This window comes from Paramormyrops kingsleyae, chromosome 21, assembly GCF_048594095.1.
Source record: "Paramormyrops kingsleyae isolate MSU_618 chromosome 21, PKINGS_0.4, whole genome shotgun sequence".
NCBI lineage: Eukaryota > Metazoa > Chordata > Actinopteri > Osteoglossiformes > Mormyridae > Paramormyrops > Paramormyrops kingsleyae.
This window is the reverse complement of record NC_132817.1, coordinates 18,422,990-18,441,928: the sequence shown is the minus strand read 5'-3', so window position 1 is coordinate 18,441,928 and position 18,939 is coordinate 18,422,990. Positions and strand designations below refer to the sequence as shown.

General features: G+C 46.0%; 2 protein-coding genes and 1 pseudogene across 4 annotated transcripts; 1 reads left to right on the top strand and 2 right to left on the bottom strand.

Annotated features, from left to right (window-relative positions):
- Positions 1-1,217: 1,217 nt before the first annotated feature.
- LOC111853559 (5-hydroxytryptamine receptor 3A) lies at positions 1,218-9,622 on the bottom strand. The gene is made up of 10 exons (XM_023830568.2): positions 9,492-9,622; positions 5,951-6,295; positions 4,999-5,162; positions 4,648-4,692; positions 4,433-4,542; positions 4,150-4,319; positions 3,896-4,056; positions 3,123-3,333; positions 2,142-2,384; positions 1,218-1,575 (listed from the first exon to the last, which is right to left on the bottom strand). The coding sequence occupies exons 2-10, from the start codon at positions 6,000-6,002 to the stop codon at positions 1,349-1,351; spliced, it is 1,383 nt and encodes a 460-aa protein (XP_023686336.2). The 5' UTR covers positions 6,003-6,295; positions 9,492-9,622; the 3' UTR covers positions 1,218-1,348.
- Positions 7,749-16,278, top strand: cpdp (CPD photolyase). 3 transcript variants are annotated; one of them, XM_072704050.1, is made up of 10 exons: positions 7,749-7,899; positions 8,280-8,541; positions 8,789-8,934; positions 9,521-9,703; positions 10,232-10,390; positions 10,670-10,868; positions 11,482-11,634; positions 12,145-12,266; positions 12,733-12,892; positions 16,140-16,278. In XM_072704050.1, the coding sequence occupies exons 2-10, from the start codon at positions 8,289-8,291 to the stop codon at positions 16,202-16,204; spliced, it is 1,440 nt and encodes a 479-aa protein (XP_072560151.1). In that variant the 5' UTR covers positions 7,749-7,899; positions 8,280-8,288; the 3' UTR covers positions 16,205-16,278. The 3 variants fall into 3 exon arrangements, with proteins under 3 accessions (XP_072560151.1, XP_023686334.2, XP_072560150.1); XM_023830566.2 differs by lacking the exon at positions 16,140-16,278 and adding an exon at positions 13,088-13,706 and having other exon boundaries at positions 7,760-7,899; XM_072704049.1 differs by lacking the exons at positions 7,749-7,899; positions 16,140-16,278 and adding exons at positions 8,004-8,022; positions 13,088-13,706.
- On the bottom strand, positions 13,654-16,176 carry LOC140581451 (receptor-transporting protein 2-like; annotated as a pseudogene).
- Positions 16,279-18,939: the final 2,661 nt, after the last annotated feature.

Below are 18,939 nucleotides of genomic sequence, written 5' to 3'. Positions count from 1 at the left end.
TAGTTGTCTGTCTTTTGGCTTTAGTATGTTATTTATTTTGCACCGGTTCAAGAAGGCACCCCGAAGTCGGGGACGGGTTGGGGCTGCAGAGGACAAGGATGGCCCATTGGCTGCAGATGATTTGTCCTGGGGGGGGATGTTGGAGGATTCCTCCCCCCTTACATTATCCCCATTTTGTCTCACCACGGTTCTCTCTATTGCATTCCCAGCATTTACTTTTCGTTCCTCTGCATTTAAACTGCTGCTGTAGCTATAGTCCTAGAAGCCGAGTTATGAAGGTTTGTTCAGACGAAAGTGGAAGACGTTGCTGGCAACGAACGAATGAACCAACGAATAAACGAATGAATACATATACAGGCTCCCATTATGGAACAATTACTGTGCAAGTCTCAAGCAGTTCTGACCCATTACAGCAGTGTTTCCTAGTCCGATCCTCGGACCCACAGACAGTCCACATTTTTGCTGGAGGCTCGGAGGGAGCAAAAACATGGAGCCCGAGGACCGGATTGGGGAACGCTGCTTTTTACAGCCAGCTCAGGTCACAGAACAGAACGTTTCATTTTTTTGTGGCACATAGGAATTGCTTATAAAAAAAAAAGGTGAGAGATGAAAGCGAGGGAACGAAAAAGCCGTTAATGTCCCAAAATGTAGCCGGTGGCTGAATTTATCAGTCGATTATTCATGTTGGACTGCGAGAATGAAGGAGGGACGTAACGTGTGGGTGCAGCTGCTAGCTGCCAGGTTGCGGAGCTCGCTCTTCAGACGTAGGCGGCCGTGGCCGACCTCCTTTGCTCGTTCTCATGCTCCCTTGCACCTTTCACCCCACCAGAGCTACATGTGTATGGAGATACAAGTGCACTGTTGGCAAACCGTCCTGAATGTTTCTGTAACTTAAATTGTCAAAAGATTATTATTATTATTATTATTATTATTATTATTAGCAATAAATGATTCCTCTTTGTGATGACTGTCTTTTTTTCCCCTTCTGTTCTGCCTCTGAAGGATGAAGTCAATATATATTTTGGTCTACAAAAGTCAATTAGCACATTAACACAACAATTAATTCGTTTTTTTTTTTTTTTTTTTGGTCGGACTTATTATCTTGCTTGTTGGAGAGAGGGGTGGTTTGTGGAAGAGCAGGCTGGCTGGCTGAAGGTGTGAGAAGGAGCTTGTTAAGTGTTCCGGAAGTTTCCGAAGAAAACAGTCGCAGTGGGAAATGGTGGCAAACAACCTTTTATTGATCGCTCTCCCTAATGAGGTGGCTGAGCAGTGATTTCACTACCTGGGACTTTTGCCTGACTCTGGGTCCTGGGCCCCCCCCCCCGTGCCCACAGTGACGGGGCCGGGCCTACTGGCGGTACCAGACGCACCACATCACGATGATGACCAGAGCGTAGAGAGAGATGATGAGCATGTAGATGCGGAACAGCAGGAAGTCCAGCACGTAGCCGACGTGCCGCCACTGCTCGTGCAGGGCGTCCTCCTTCTGCAGGCTGCTCAGGTGGGTGCGCATCACGTGCAGGTCTGCGGAGATCTGCACCAGCTCAGGCACGCTGAGGGGCAGTGGGGCCACTTCTAGAGGGGGGAGGGGCATTTTCATCACTAGCAGAAATGTGAGTTTACCCCAGTGTTTCCCACTCCGGTCCATGGGGACTCCTGGACAGTGCGCATTTTTGCTCTCTCGGGGAGCAAAAATGTGGACAGTCTGAGAGGGAGCAAAAATGTGGAGAATTTGGGGGTCCCCCAGGACCGGGTTGAGAAACACCGAGTCATACTGAATAGAGAGAGAGAGAGAGAGAGACAGACCTACCTTTTAGTAAATGAGGTCTTATTTCCCCCCCCCCACTTTTCTTATTACTAATGTATCTATTGTGTATAGATCAAAAGTAATTACTCCATGAAAGTCGCAGATATGGTGAGTGTTGCATTAAGGTCCTTTCAGAAGAACCATTAATGCCACCTAGATCTACCAAAAGAGCAGGTGTTTTGGGTTGTGGATTGAAATCATTCTGCCCATGTCGCTCTCGGGCCATAAGCATTGGGGGGGGTAAATTTGGACCAGTAGTCCATTTGAGATTGACTACATTACGCTCTGACTTATACAGCGATTACGCTAAGTGGGGACCAGCAGAGGTCCTCACCTCTGCTGGTGCCGCCGTTCTTGCTGTGGGCATAGCTATTCCCAGCATCCTCTTGGTCCTGGGTGACCGGGGGTGGCTCGTCGGGCTTGGAGTAGCAGATGAGGCGGGCGATGTAGCCCAGCACCAGCACCCGCACCCAGCGGGGCACGTCGCGGCATTTCATGGAGTGCAGGATGTTGGTGATGATCACAGTCTCCAGCAGGCTGATCACCATCAGCGCCAGGCACACCGAGAAGTAGATACCTGTGGGGGGTGGGCAGCCACATTCACCATGCTTTTGTTTCTACCAACCAGTGGAGTACTTTGTGACTGTGACTCTTTATGCTCAACTGGTTGGTTGAAGCAAAATCTTGGCTTGGATTTGTAGCACCTGGACCTGAAGTGCTCAACACTGGCCGCTACTGGCACTGAAAGCGCACTGCACCTTGTCTTTCCCAGCTCTTATGTTTACTTGATTGCAAAAATCATCTGATTTTTATTTCAGCTGGATGTACAAGTTATATTTATTTCTAACTTCATTTCAAAATCATCTGAAACTTAACCTAAATTACATCAATATTCATACCATGTTGGTCCTCTTAAGTGTTCCATGCTCCCATAGTACCTGGGTAAATGTGATTTGCTCACTGTTTTTCCCGTGTTTTCAGGTGTCTGAATATCGTTGGGTGCAGGTGCTTGTATGTCTGCAGGTATTTGTATGCTCCTTGGGTGTCTGAGTGTTTGGTGTTTGTTGGCCTCTGTGGGTCTGTGAATGTTTTGCATGTGTGCAAGTATTTGTATGCACCTTTGTGTGTTGGTGTCCCTGTGCACTTGGCAATTGTCTGTAGGCCTCTGTGTGCTTGTGGATATTTTGCAGGTATTTTTATGCACCTTTGTGTGTCTGTGGGTGTTCAGAAAGTACTCGTAAGCTTTTGTGTGCCTGTGAATGTCCTGAATACGCCTGCAGGTGTTAAGCAGGTGTCTGCTTCTGCGGTGCCAGACCAATGAGGGGCGTCCCATTCGCCGTGCTGGGCAGCAGGTCGTTCATGATGAGCAGGAAGACAGTGTAGCCCAGGATGAGGGTCATCTTAAAGGAGGCACGGTCAACGCTGTGCGGCGGCAGGTAGAAGGACAGGATGTCGATGATCATGAGGAAGGAGCTGGGGATGAGCAGGTTCACCACATAGAGCACTGGCTGCCTCTTGATCACGATCTGGGAAATGGCAGCAGGTTAGCATTTACGTGGCCTCAGAGGGCACCAAGGGAGGTGACACTGTGAGGACCAATAAAATCTACTGTTCTAATGCAGTATCACGTTCAGCTCTTTTACCCAAAAAGTAAATGAGATTAAATGGAAAAAGAACCAAGCCTGGAATGCATACATATTTCTTTATTCAGATAATTAACAATAAAGGTATATTTTTTGCACGTTGTATTTTGATACTATTGCAGGGGTGGGTAACCTGATCCATGGAGGGCCGGTGCGGGTTTTTTGGATGACATCTCAATCAGCCAATAACAGTGGGTACCTGGGACTGGAGTTGAGAACCACTGCTTTATTATTGGCTGATTGAGATGTCATCCCAAAAACCTGCATGGATCCTCCATGGATCTGGTTCCCTATTCCTGTCCTATTGTATTAAATGTATTTTAATATGATAACCTGAGTCTGGTCAGGTTCAAATGACAAGAGCTCTGTTCTTCATCAGGTCAAATAATATAGTGTTGTGAGGAGTTTTATGCTGGAAAACAAAACATCAATATCACCACCTCACCCAGAATGTGATGATGTCCCACTCATCAATGCCAAACTTCAGAATGTCCGGCTTGCCTTGGATGACCACCAGCTCCCATTCGCCGCTGGCTTCCAGGTACTGCTTGGAGTTCCCAGACATCTCCTCGAAGGACAAGGCCGGACTGACTCGGACGTCTCGGACTGTGAGGTGGGTGAGAGGGAGAAGGGTCATTCTTGCCCATGGATGGTAGGTGGTCCAGTTGAGAAGGAAAAAGTGGGGCTGAAGAGCCTTACTGGTGTGCATGTAGGAGCCGAAGGTCAGCGAGCAGTTCTGGATGTCAAAGGGGAAGTTGAAGATCTCCAAGTTGCAGGCACTGACGAGCCTGAGCATCCTGTCATAGCGAATGTGGCCTGTGTGGTTGACGTAGACGTAAGGGCACTGTTGGGAGACATCATCGTCCACACTGAGGGATAGAGGGGGCGGGAGACGGGAGAGAGAGAGCGTGTCGTTAGTCATGGGCAAGCAGAGAGCGAGTGAGGCAGCAGGTGGGCCGAGGAAGGCAGATGCGTCACTCACAACTCGTAGACAATGATGTCAGGTGACCACAGCTCTCTGACCGGAAGTGAGATCTTCGTCACACCCTCACACTCGCCTGGGTCCCACACCAGAAACTCATGAATCCAGTACTGCACAACAATGAACATATATTAGCAAAGAAGTCAACACTGAACAAGGCAAAGCCTGGACGTGCCGTTTCGGTTACGTGTGCTGGTTACGTGGGAGAGACTCACCAGCCGAAGCCATAGAAATGTGGTCAGAATCTGGGTCTTTTCATTCTGAAAAAAAGTATCATTTGCACAGAAAAATCACACATAAGCTACCAGCTCTCAACCAGTCACATTTCAATTCCATTTCAATTACATGCATGATGGGCGAGAAGGTTCAAGTTTTATAACCTTTTTTTTGGCAACATATACTATAGGGGTTAAGGAATTACTAAGACTTGTCCAATTTGATGTAACTAACTGCTACTGGGAAAAGGGGATCTCATACACTCAGGGTATCACATGTCCTGTATGCCACCCTCCCCCCCCCAGATCAGTTTTTAGCCTGTACAAAGACAGAGTGAAGCAGAAACTCACCACACCCAGGATGGCATAGAGGGTGAAGGAGATGTTGCTTATGGTCGGGTTGCTGAGATTGACGGCGGGCCGGAAGGACTTCTTGTCGAACACATCCTGGAGGGACTCGTATGTGGGGCCACTCTGTCCCTCCTTGCATTTCAGACGGCAGAGGGAGGTGGGCACTGGTGGGGAGGGGGGGTTATGTGGGGACAGGGCACAATATTAAGTATGGAAGGTGGCTGAAATTAGCAAAGGGAACGTTATAATTATCTATATAGGCTGGTACTCGTAGAAAATACACATGGATATTATTACAAAAAGATAAACAAATGTCTAAAAATATGGATTTAAATGTAAAAAAAAACACATCTTAATATTTCCAGAAAGTTTATTAAAAATCTAGAGTAACCTAATAAGGGAAATTTTATGAAGCTCATTATAATCTGAAAACGCAATACATTTCCCTCCATGTTCCTAATAAACCGTTAGTACAGAAGCATTGATTTACACACAGTGATATCACATGGTGTCTTTTACTTTATTACAAATCAATCCACTGTAAAGTACTTGTTAATTAAATTTTAAGTTCCAGTATTTAAAATCAATTTGAATCTAAATGTGCATTCACTATGTACAGCAGTCGGTTTTTATAATCATCTCCTATCGGAGTTAAATTTCACAGATTTTTACGTGGGTTTTGTTACCCTTTGTAAAGTTACCATAAACCTTTACAATGTTGTAAAGCATCGCTATGCCATTAACAAGCAAATGTGGCATTTATACGGTATTATCTTAGTGTCTCCATGAAAATACAATCTAATTACTTTATTATACTGAACAAGCCATACTATGACTATACAGAAGGAAAATAAAATGCTTTGGAGCATGAACTAAATAATCCAAAAGCAATATTGCATGATACAAAAGAAGTACTACTGAGTACTAAAGAGGAAGCTGAAGACCACTTTACCTGTGAGGAGAACAAGGGCTACGGCTGGCAGGGGGACGGGGAAGGGTCTCATTCTCACAGCTCTGCTCTCCTGCAGCAGTTGCAGTAGCACCTCTACTGCAAACTGCCCGCAGAATCTCGGAGCACCTGTACTTCTAGAACACTCTGAGGGAATAACTGCTTCACAGGTACGGTATCTACTCAGCCGTCATCTCGACCTCAGACCCCCGTTTCCCCTGGGAAATGCTCCTGGTTATAAACAACATCAAGTTTATCGCTTTTTTCCATGTCACAGTGTCTTCCCGTGAAATTTCCAATGCTCTGCAGGACATCATTAGAGAAGAGTGGTATCAGCGTGAACCAGTCCTGTTGGGGACAGAGGGTTCAATTTTCTTCGGGTACTGAGGAATGGGACACTTCTTGCGATCTGCAGCATGGGCTTTCTCAGAACATGCCAGATTGCACTCAGGTTAACATGACTGAGACACGTTGGCTAAATGTTATGTATGACTACAATGGGGTGGATGCTTAATATCATAACAACGCCTTTTCTCTGAGAGCTAAGAAGGTGGATCTTTGACTACCATCCAGGGTTGCCAGGTTTGCAATTCATGGCACATTAGGCGAGTTTCACAAACAGGGACAGTTTTTGTAGGTTATATAGTAAGCAAAGGGCAGGTGTGAGTGATGCAGTATATCTAACAGCAGCCCTCGGCACAGAAGTCGAGGGACACACAAACACACAGGTGATAATTTACAGCCCCAAGCAACAGGCCAGTCGCAAAGTATTGTAGCGTCGGGCAGACCGAGGCATCGCAGTTTTTCACACAAAGTTCCTCTTTTTATCAGCCCTTCATAGGACCGCGTAATAAGCAACAAGAAGGATTTCACCAACATGGCAGGCAAATGCAGGGAGGTTACACACTAGTTAGACAGAAAGGCTCACACTTGAGCAGGGGTGTCAAACTCCAGTCCTGGGGGGCCGGAGCCCTGCACAGTTTTGGGTTTCCTCTCATTTAACACACCTGATTCACCCCCTTGTGCTAATTACCACACAGCTCTTGAGCTGAATCATTTGTGGTAGAATAGGAAAGAACAAAGCTACACAGGGCTCCGGCCCCCCAGGACTGGGGTTTGACACCCCCGCACTAGAGCATGTCAGGATTACACATAAATGCAGGTAAGAGTTCACGTGACGTGATACTCGGAAGCACAACAGTTATTTACACTAACAAATACAGGCAGAGACTTACAAGACATACACAATGGCTATGTACATCATCTGAGAACATGCCAAGATACGGAAACCCCACTGCGGATACGGTATCTTTCAAAAAATGTAAGAAATATTATCATTTTTTGCAGAAATAAAGTTTTAGTTTGGAGCCTGGAAGCAAGACTACAATTCTGCTAGTTTGCACCTTCTGTATTCAAAGATACATAAACGGACTCGGAATTTCACAGAAATACTTCAGATTCACTTCTGAAATTTAACTATTGTGACTACATTGTTAGAAACCTCGTAAAGCCAAGACTGGGGTTGTGGGGTTTTTTTCGGGAAATACTTGGGCTGGAAATTTTGCTCAGACCTGGAAACTGCAAACACCTACAGAGAATCACAACAGTTTCCTTTGATTGAAAGTTCAGCAATAATACAGAAATAAATAAAAAAATCACAAATCAGCTAAATAAAGGTACTGTTATTTAATCAATGTAGGAAAAATCTTTTTTACTAACACAATTGATTTTCAAGCATAAGAACAAACTGCGCGAGTCATCTACAGCAAAAACTAAACCATCCGCAGTCAGCTTGCTGCGCTGAGAAAACGCTGGAACTGCACTGGTTATGAAACCTGGCGAAATCAACACGTGGGTCGCCCGGGGGAAACGAGCCACTTGACGGTTTTGGGCGTTTTTGCTCACAGCTTCTGACTGCAACTGGGGGGAATAACCTGGATGTTACGTTTCGGGTAAGAAAGGGGCTATTAACCTCATTTCGAGTTTCAGTTTGCATATCACGTTAACAAACATTATCCGCTTATCGGGTAGTTTCGCGCAGTTGCGGAGGTGAAACTCAAACTCAACTGGCCACGGTAATTCCTCTTTGCTGCCAGTGAGATGTAGAAACAAACTTGTGCCAGTTGCGATACGAGGTATCCCTAATAAGTAACTGTCATATTAATAGTAAGTATTATGCACCTGAGTGTGAGCGTTAAGCGTGCGGTAACAAAGTTTTAATGTACGTGTAATTCTTTTTTCACTGAAAGACGACTGTGTGAACTTAAACACTGAAGCTTGTGCATCTCTTTGGAGCGAAAGAAAGTGCTCAGTTCGGTTCATCTCTGTGCAGCGGGTGGTCATGTCAGGGGAAAAGACATCGGTCGATGTGGCCCGAAAGCGCAGAGCCGAGTCCGCGGCGGCGAGTGGCCGGAAAGAGCCGAAGCTGCTGCGAACAGAAGGCTGGCTGGTGGCGGAGGTGGACGGGCTGCGGCGGGCGGCCAGCGGCGCCGAGGTCAATACGCAGCGGCTCCGCTTCTTGTCCCAAACTGAGAAGGTGAAGCAGGGATCGCAGGGAGTGCTGTACTGGATGTGTCGTGACCAGAGGGTGCAAGGTGAACGTCATTTCCTGCCCCAAGACTTCCATCGCATTTCATCTTCATTATTATCTTTATTACGCATGGGTCCATTGTTGTTCAGGAAGGTTACACTTATTAATGCAGACATCATTGAAATAATGGTAATACATTTTACCGTGTCAACAGAGAGTGAGTTACAGGGCCCACCTGAATTTTTTTTGCCTAGGGCCCCCAGTGTCCCAAGAATGGCATCTCAGTATACCCTCTCTGTGTCACACCCCAGATAACTGGGCACTCCTCTATGCCCAGCAGCTGGCCCTGGCTGAGCAGCTTCCCCTGCACGTGTGCTTTTGCCTGATGCCACGCTTTCTGGATGCCACCATCCGCCAGTTTGGCTTCATGCTGGAAGGCCTGAGAGAGGTCGCTACGGTAACTCCCTGCCCATAGCCTATAATGTATAGTGGATGGATGGAAGAGGGTCAGTCCTTGATTATTGTGCAGAGTCAGCTGTGTAATGCTCCTGTAGCTCAACAAACCACGCAAGGGTTGTGGGTTCAAATCCCTAGCAGCACATGTAAATCGTAGACCTTTTCTCAACCTTAAGTTCCTTTGGATAAGAGAGTCAGATAAATTATTAAACGTTTTCAGATGCTGCAGTGTGGTAGTTGTGTGTTGTGTGTTCAACAGCCTTTCAAACTGGTTAATTTAATGGTTCCCAGTGGTACCTATCAGGCAAACTTCATCCCAAACTTTGAAGCCTTAATTCTTCCAATACTACTACTTCTAACCCAAGTTGCAGTATGTTGGTGAATTTAGCCCATCCATCCATCCATCCATCCATCCATCCATCCATCCTTCCATCCATCCTTCCATCCATCCATCATCTTCACGCTGCTTCTCTTGCTCAGGGTACACTTTGCACATTTTAAGAGTGCAGTACTGCTGATAACCAGTGGAGGGCAGCCACGATCAACCTTGTGGATTACCTTCTCTGAGAGCTTTGCTTCTTCCTCAGGAGTGCAGGACCCTGGAGATACAGTTTCACCTGCTGCTGGGCGCCGCCGCCGAGGTCCTGCCGGGTTTCGTGAAGGACTGGGCCCTGGGCGCCGTGGTGACGGACTTCTTCCCCTTGCGGGTTCCTCTGCAGTGGGTAGAGGACGTGAAGAAGGGGCTCCCTTTGGATGTTCCCTTTATACAGGTATGGTTTTGGGCCCCTCCCTTTTGAAAGACGCTATATAAAAATAAATTGAATTGAAATGATCTTGTTCACAGTTTTTGGTCAGTATTTTCCAAATTTTCTTTCCTGCCTTGTTTGTGTGGTTCCTTAGGAACATTAGCGCTTGATGTCTAACAAGCCAAACTTGCTTTTTAAAGATTCAGTTATATAGTTAATCTAAAAATAGCAATAAGACACCACAGTCATAGACTCTGAGTCTCACCCAGTGAGCTCCTGCAGACCAGGCTTGTCAGCTTTAGGCTGTTTGAATCATCTGACTGTGAAACCAAAGCTTGGCTTGACTCCTGAATAGTCTGAAGTTCTCCAAAGCTGCTGATGTTTGGTCGCTTCTTGAAGCTTCCTGACCCCCTGATGTGGGGTCTTAGAACTGTCCTCTCTGTCTCCATTCCACTTCCCAGGTGCTTCCGTGTTTTCCGGCTCCTCGTAAATCGTGTATCATTTTCCTAAACATAAAGCACCCGCTGAAATCTGATGACTGCTTCCTGTCAGGTGGACGCCCACAATGTGGTGCCCTGCTGGTTGGCTTCGGACAAGCAGGAGTACTCAGCCAGGACGATGCGGGGGAAAATCACCAAGCTGCTGCCTAAGTTCCTCACAGAGTTCCCCCCGGTGGAGAAACACCCACACTGCGCCCAGAGGCCCGTGGCGGTAAGACCTGGGCTCAGCCTTCAGCGCCTCCAGCGATCTCTATTCAGAGATTCTATTCTGGGGCTCCTGACTGGGCTACTGGTTACCACATGTTTACTGGATTTTAATTTATTTAGCTTTTGCTTTATTATAAAAATTTAAATGTTATATTTAATTTAGAGAGGCAAATTTAGAGGGTGCGTCTGTATGATACACTCACTCATATTTGTATTTAACTGTTACATATATTTATTTTTTTGTATAAAAAATAAATATTAACCCAAACTATCCCCATTGCAGTCCGTGGACTGGGACAGGGCCCGGTCCTTTGTGAAGGTGGACCCGACCGTGGGGGAGGTGCAGTGGGCCCGGGCCGGGACCGCGGCCGGCATGGCCACGCTGGAGTCCTTCATCGAGCAGCGCCTCCACAGCTACGCGGCGCACAGGAACGACCCAAACTGTGCAGCCCTCAGTCATCTGTCCCCTTGGCTGCATGCTGGTCAGTCCCTGTGTCCATGGCAACAAAGAAATGAGGTCCCCCCCCAGATGTATAACCATTGGAACATCTGCAGCTGAGCTGCTTTTGCATCGTCTAGTATCATTACTCAAACGCATCTTTACTCATTGGGTAAAGATTAGATTTAAGAACTTTTATTGCTTGGATTGATTTTATTGTTTTCCTGATTACTGACCTTATCATTTCTATTTATTTACTTATATATGTTTTTATTTGTTTTATTTAATTGTTAGATTTTTTTTTTATAGATTTGCTTATTGGTTTTTATGCTGTAGGACACTTTGCTCAACTTGCGCTACTTTAGAAGTGTTTTATAAATAAAGTCGACTTTGACATTGATTTGTAAACACTGGTATCTTTAGATAAATTACTCGTATCTTTTTTTTTAAAAAGAACTTTATAAATGTAGTTAATTTGTAGAGTTATCAGTGTTCCTTTAAACTACATAATTTAGTGAAATACTGTGTAATTATGGTCTCTACTGTCAGTCCCCCCGAGGTGGTCTGTGCAAACAGTATGTCGCTCACACACAGCACGTTTATGGAGGCCGTACCTCTCCTTCAGTAATGCTGCTGCTCTCTGTCGCCCCCCTCAGGCCAGATCTCGGCCCAGCGGGCGGTGCTGCAGGTGAGGCGGGGGGGCGCGCGTGGGAGCCCCTCAGTGGACGCCTTCGTTGAGGAGGCTGTGCTGCGTCGCGAGCTGGCCGACAACTTCTGCTACTACAACAGAAACTACGACTGCGTGGAGGGTGAGTGGCTGGTGGGGGCTGGGACCCCCACCACCTCATTATACCGCGGTGCGTCTCTGCTTAAACCCAAATTGTTATGGCCTATGAGAGCCGGCCTGCTGCGGTGTAGCACAGCTTGTCGGTGTTTCCCAACCCGATCCTTGGGGAGCCACAGCCAGTCCACATTTTTGATCCCTCCCAGCTCCCTTCTAGACAGTCCACATTGTTACCAGGAGCTGGGATGGAACAAAAACATGGATTGTCTACCGGTCTTTGAGGACCGGATTGGAAAACACTTCTCTAAGGTTCTAACCCCTGGTCTGCGGTTGGTTAATTTCCAAAAATAATCTATATATTTTCAGTTGTTTATGACCCCTCATGTTATCGCGCTCTGTTTGCATCTGAAAAAACATCACCTTTGCCCCATTAAGCAGATTCCTCTGTGACCAACCGCGAAGACTGCAGTAAGCGGTTTATGGACACAGATCTGAACAAAAATGAAAACCTGGTGCCTTTTTGTCTAAACTGCAGGTGCGTACGAATGGGCGCGGATGAGTTTGCAGGACCATGCCAAAGACCACCGCCCTTACCTCTACTCCCGTCAGGAGTTGGAGGGGGCCAGGACGGGTGACAAGCTCTGGAATGCTGCCCAGGTAACAAAACCTTTCGCTGAGTCAATCCCTGAACTACGTTCTCTGGCTACTTAGGGAGTCCGACTTTCGTGATGGGCTTCATGAACCATTTGCTGTATTTTTTCACCCCACTAGATGGTGCTCTTGGTTTGCTTTGCGGCATGCTTTGAGCACTTTGAACAGAGAGCACCATCTAGTGGGGTCAGAAAATACAGCAAATGGTTCATGAAGCTTCGTTCGGCCATCACTAGCCATCTGCAGAATCTCTTAATTAAACACGCAAATACTTATTACATTTTTAATTAAAACTCAACAGCATTCTGGGAAGTTTCTGATTTCAGGAAAAAATAATTCTTGTATTATCATATGTCACATTGCATTACTTTTCTTTCCATGTGATTAATGTGAGCTCATGGAGAAAAGGGCTCAACTGTGTTGCATTCTGGGGACTATTTCTGTCCTGTTTTTTTTTCTCTGTCCTACTCAGAACCAGTTGGTATTGGAAGGGAAAATGCACGGCTTCATGCGGATGTACTGGGCCAAGAAGATTCTGGAGTGGACCTCGTCCCCAGAAGAGGCACTGTCCATCTCCCTGTATCTCAATGACCGCTACAGTTTGGATGGAAATGATCCCAACGGATATGTCGGTGAGGCGGAATTTGTCTGTGTTCTATCGTCCAAAGCAGGATGAATATCGGTAGATTTGCGCAGTGACCATGTCTTTGAGAGCTTCTGAAGTTTCCTGTTCTGCTGTCACAAAGACACTGGCGTTCGTGTTTTGTTTCTTGCCGTGGTGTGATGCTTTTAGCCTTGAGACGGCCTTTTCCGTCTGTCTCCCGAAGGTTGCATGTGGTCCATTTGCGGTATCCATGACCAGGGTTGGAAGGAGAGGCCAATCTTCGGGAACATCCGCTACATGAACTACAATGGGTGCAAACGCAAGTTCGACGTATCTGCATTTGAGAAGCAGTATGGTCCAAAACAGCTGAAAATTTCCTGAGCTGTGGTGTGTGTTGGATCCCTGTCCAGGGGGACCTTGTCGTCATAGCAGGACCTGGAGTAATAAGGCGTCACGCTCTCCAGTATCTTGTTACTTTGTGTAATTTTCTCGTAGTTCGGTGGCTACTAACAAAATAGCTACCAGCGCGTACTAAGAGGCACGAGACTGGTGAAGCCATTTCCCGCCAGTGTGTGTGATTTTTGAATAATGGGAAATTAACAGGAAATTAAAACGATGGCGATCTGCTGTGAAGTCGGACACAGTTTGCCTGGGTGAACATGGTCCTAGAGTGGAAAACGTAACAAGCGCAGAACCGCCGAGAAAAATGGTGTTTTACTTTTTCAGTTTTAACAGTAGATGGATGACTAGATGTGTGTTGTGTTACCAAAGCATGAAACTAAGCGGACATAGTATGTAGTATATTTAATAAAGTAAAAAAAACGTACTTTTACTACGATAAAGCTTCTTTGCTGTATTTAATCTCTGTCTCCGTCCACCGATCACTCTCTTGTTTGGTGTTTAGGAGCCCAGTTCACAGGTGCTTCTCTGACAAGCTTCGCCGTATTCACTCAGGTGGTCGACTTTCAGGATTTTCTTCTGATAGTTACTGCTGCACGTAGGTGCTGGCTGCCCATAACCTTTGATCAGGATCCTCTCTGTCAGCTTGTCCATGATGTCGTTGAGGCTGCTTATGTCAACATAGGGCTCCTCGAGGATGGCGTCGGCATTTGCAGCACATCTGTTTGTACGTCCTCTGCTTGACCTTCCTCACACGGGTCATGGTGTTCAGGGGCATGTGGAAGACCACCAAGGACTTGCACGAACCCCAGTGGTGGTAGCACATGGAGCAAGTGAACCTGTAGAGCACATTCCCCAGTTTGCATGTGTGGTCAAATTATAGTCATATTTGAGAAATGACTGTGTTGCAGTAGTAGTAGTTTAATAAAAATATGCATGTCGCATGTTTGCTGGAAATTTGCCTGGAATCGAGACTGAACATCTGACCTTTTTGATGTCAAATTAGACATGATCTACTAAACTCGTAAAAGAACAGTAATACAGACCACCTTCGCTGCCAATCAGAGTGAAAAAAACTCTTCTGGCCTAGATGCCATGGTCCATGATCTCCAGCTCACCTGAGCCCAGACTCAACTTGAAAAATAATTTCGGATGTACTCCTGCCATCCCACTGCTGGGTGTTTCGACTCGATAGTATCATCAAACTCCACAGACTGTTTCTCGGGTTTATTCAGGCTCCTAACCTTCTCTTGGAATTTCTGGGTCCACTCCTGATTGGTCATATTATGGTCTTATACTAAAGTCTATTAATGATCGTAACAGATTTGTTACAGTTGTAGTGCACAACCCCCTTGTTTGTTACCTGTGTGAGCGCAGCCCTTATTTATTTTATGTATGCATCTGCGCAGTTTCCATTTTTGTTAACAGTGACTTGCACCAATCGGCTGTAACCAGATGAGCTGAAGAAATGACAGTGAAACTTATCTTGAAACTCATAGTTCTCTAGGGCAGTGTTTCCCAATCCGGTCCTCTGGGACCTACAGTCGGTCCATGTTTTTGCTCCCTCCCAGCTCCTAGAGGGAGGTAGCAGAAAGTGGACTGCTGTGGGTTTCTGAGGACCGCTTTTACTTTTCTTGAAGTAGCTCAATGGTAGCCATGTTTATTTGGTACTGACCTCTGCATTGTGAGTTCTTGAAACCACTGAGTGATGATGGATTGTTTGTGTTGGAAGGAGACTATTGTTGCGTCATAGAATCATAATAGTAAGTGAATGACACTGGCAGTGGTGAGCAGGAACTCATCGACTCATCTTTACATGCACAAGGCAATTGGCAGCACCTCTGGTCCTCCTGGGATCAATGACTGTATCTTATTGGGGGGGGGGGGTGTCTGGCTCAGTAGGTTAGAACACTGTACCTGTGATTGGAAGGTTTCCAGTTCAAATCTTAGGGTCAGCACAGTGAATTCCCCATTGGACACTCATGTAAGACCCGTAGCTGCCGACCTCTCCAGGGAGTGTTTAACCCTGCCCTCTCAAAAATGTGCTTTGCTTTGGATAAAATGTAACGTTAAAATACAATATTGTCTCTGCTCCCACCTAGTGGACTTTATTGGCATTGTTTTATCTTCAGTTGGTTTGACTTGTTGGAAGAGATTAGATTTTGAATGACTGGTTCCATCATACACTGCTTTGTGATAAGCACTAAGTCTGGTACTTGGCTAAGCTGGATTCAACAGTTTATGTGCTGTCTGACAGGTGACGACCATTTATGTTCTTTGATTCATTCCACTGTCTGCAAGTCATTCTTGGTGTCCCTATATATTAGCATCCAGTGTTTTGCTTTGTTTGTTTTCATCCATACTCCCTGCTACTGTGAGTGGAGTGGTGACTCTGAGGCTGGGGATCTGTGCAAGCAATGTTTCTGGTTCAAATCCTGTGAATGCTCACAGTGATCCTACTCTGTTGTGTCCTTGAGCAAGGGTATGACATTAATCTACATCTAGCCCTGCAAGCAGGTCCAACTTACTGGGAAATTTGGGGATTAGTGGCAGGATCGGCACTGCAGCCACCAGAAAAAAAACTCACACTGGCCCAATGCACAGCCACACTCAGGTTCTCAATCAGTTCATGCCCCTTCCCACCTCCTCCTCCCTACTAAACTTGAGTCTCTCCCCCTGCTGTCCATCATGCCTCACAGCTTTCAGGTAGATCCCATCACATGACCTACATTTGTGCCTTTGCACTATGAACCACAGTCTTCAGTGAGCCATCTTTTTATTGTCCAGAATGTTCCCCCAAGATCAATAAAGCTTCTTTTTCTTCTTTTCTCTCCTCTCCCTCTCTCATCCTCCCCTGTCCTCCTCTCCTCTCACAGATTCTCCGGTATCTGAGAAAGGCTTCGGGGGTCATTTTCTGCCCCTCCCCCCCCGATATTTTTGACTAATCGGCAGCCCCCAGAACTGCCAATACAATAAATACCTCTGTCCGTGTCTGCAGAATTGCTGATCTGATGGGCCTCTAACAAAACCTTTTTGCACGAGATGTGCGGAATGACTAATGATGTATCTTAGTGTAGGTGTGAAACGGAGGACTTTGAAAACATGTTGTTTGTCTTCAGGAGTTTGGGGACTCCCGTGAGCTTCTGCCTGCCGATATGCCAACACTAATAATCACCATGCAGCGTGAAACGATACTCATCACACAATGAATACGAGCTGGTGGTTCGTTTTACAAACGTGAGGTGAGCTTCATTTCGAACCCAGCTTACAGCAGGACATGCTTCAGTCACTTTTTCCGATTGTAAGATGATAAGTCTGTAATAAATTTGTCTGTTTCCCACGTGTATCAATATGAGTAAAACGCGCAGTGTAAATTCCCATCAAGATTGGACAGGAATCCATTATCTGCACTCAGCATAGCAGTAAACAAAGGCTTATTTAGAGAAGGCAGGTGTTTTTTATTTGGTTTCTTGATCCCCCTGGCAGGTCCCAGCCTTTCTGTAACGGAGACCCAGTATATGGCAGCATGGTGGCCCAGGAGGTAGGAACCTTTTCTTGCATCGGCAAGCCTGGGGGTTTGAAACGTATCCCCTACTGGAACCTTTACTTCCAGGACTCTCAGCGCAACCCAAAAAGCCGGTTAGAGGTTAGAGCAGCGTTTCCCCATCCAGTCCTTGGAGACTCCCAGACAGTTCACATTTTTGCTAGGGGCTAGGAGCAAAAATGTAGACTGTCGGGAAGGGAGTAAAAACATGGTCTCCCTGAGAACCGGGCTGGGAAACCCTGGTTTAGATCCCTGTGACACGGCCCTTAGTGTGCATGTGATGGACTCAGCACTGGCTGGGATGTTAAGTGCCTACTGAAGGCAGGTGGGTGTAGAATGTACCATCACTTTTGCTCTGTAGCCCACAAACCAATGTTCTCTGTAAGGGTCTAGTGTTTGGTCAGTGCGCTGGAAGGTGACAGTTCCTTGTTGTGGGACAAATGTCTTAACCAGCACACCTCGCATACAGCACATGAAGTCTGAGGTTGTGGGAAGGCCACCCAGTGATCGAGCGATTGGCTGTCTGTGATATGCCGGCCAGGGCATGCAGACAGGACTGAAGGAGTGCCGTTAGTGTTCAGATCCTGGTGTCTGTGGGAGTCAGGGACACCACCTCAGTGTCTGCTCCCCATCGGCCGCACCGCCGCCGTGTTCACATCGGACATGTGCCTCTCCCTGATGAGCCAGCGGCACAAAGGTGATGGTGGAGTACACAACACCGTCTCGGGACTCTGGTCCGGGTCCGCTGTTCTGGATGCCTTCTTGGCTTACTGGCCTGCTCTGGAAATCCAGCACTCCGTACTCCACAGAGTACACAGAACCGGGGCTGGGCGACGTATAGGTCACCTGCAAAGATCCATAGTTTGTTGACTTGCAGCTTCTACATACTCATACGAAACAACACAAATAGGTCCCATGTTCTGTGCTGGTTGGCCAATGAATATTCTGGGTAATGCGAGAATAGCCTTGCATGCAATTATGGAGAGGAAGTATAAATTGGGATCCTCACCTTCGTGTTGCTGTTTCCTTGTGACGTCTTATCTGGGAAACAAGCAGATGATTAAGATCAGACTATACTGGTCAAACAGTGTTCTGTTAGAATTACAAAATTACCCACCACTGACAAGCCTGGTGAGAGTAACCAGGGTGTGAAATACATTTACCTAAGACAAGCCTGAAAACCACACTAAGGAGCAATATTACCATCACAGTGGTCTTCATTAAGACCCATACTGAACACGTACATATACTGAATGGAAATGACATCACACTACATTCACAGAATGAAGTTCCTTGGATGGAGGTCAATGGCAGACAGTGTTAATTCTGTTGACGAAAACTATGACAAAATTATCAACGTAGATTATTAATTGACAAAAAGGAAAATGAAAAATTTAATTAAGGATGCCAAAAACTATGACGAAATGTACTGACTCTATCCTCAACAAACAAAAACAAGATGAAAATGCCAGGATGAGATGAATTTGAAAAGGATTCAGTCAGATATAACATATTTATTTAGTGTTGATTGTAGTTGCGCATGTTTGGATAATGTTGATCTAACTGGCTTTAAGTGCATATTCCATACTATTCTGTCTTTAAAGGCTGTCTGTATACTCTGTATGTCTGTGCTAGGCTTGGGTGAATTTTATGATGGTGGACATTCCCATCCTGCGTCTATTATATTATAGGGACCCACTCTCACCCTGGCAAATTTTACCGAAAAGATTTAGAAATACTGGCAGTGCATTTTTTAAAAAAAATCTATCATCAAAATCCTGTATAGCACTGTATAATCTCTGGATGGTATGACTCAGCTCTGTGCCACAGTCGGCTTTAGGTGGGAAAAACGTAACGGTACACGGGCAAAGTTCACATACGATGCGAAAGACAGCCGCATTGGGCGCCAATAGCGGGGGGAATCACCAAACATTTGAAGTGCAATAACATTAAGAGAAATAAATAGCTGATTTTTTCTTTATGTGGGTTTAAAAAGTTATCTTGAAACTCATAGTCCTCTAGGACAGCGATTCCCACTCTCATGGATTGAACTAGATACAGAAATAAGCCCAGTTTGTTATCACTAGATTGATACTGTTAGTTTCATTGACTGCATGTACTGTAGATTTAAT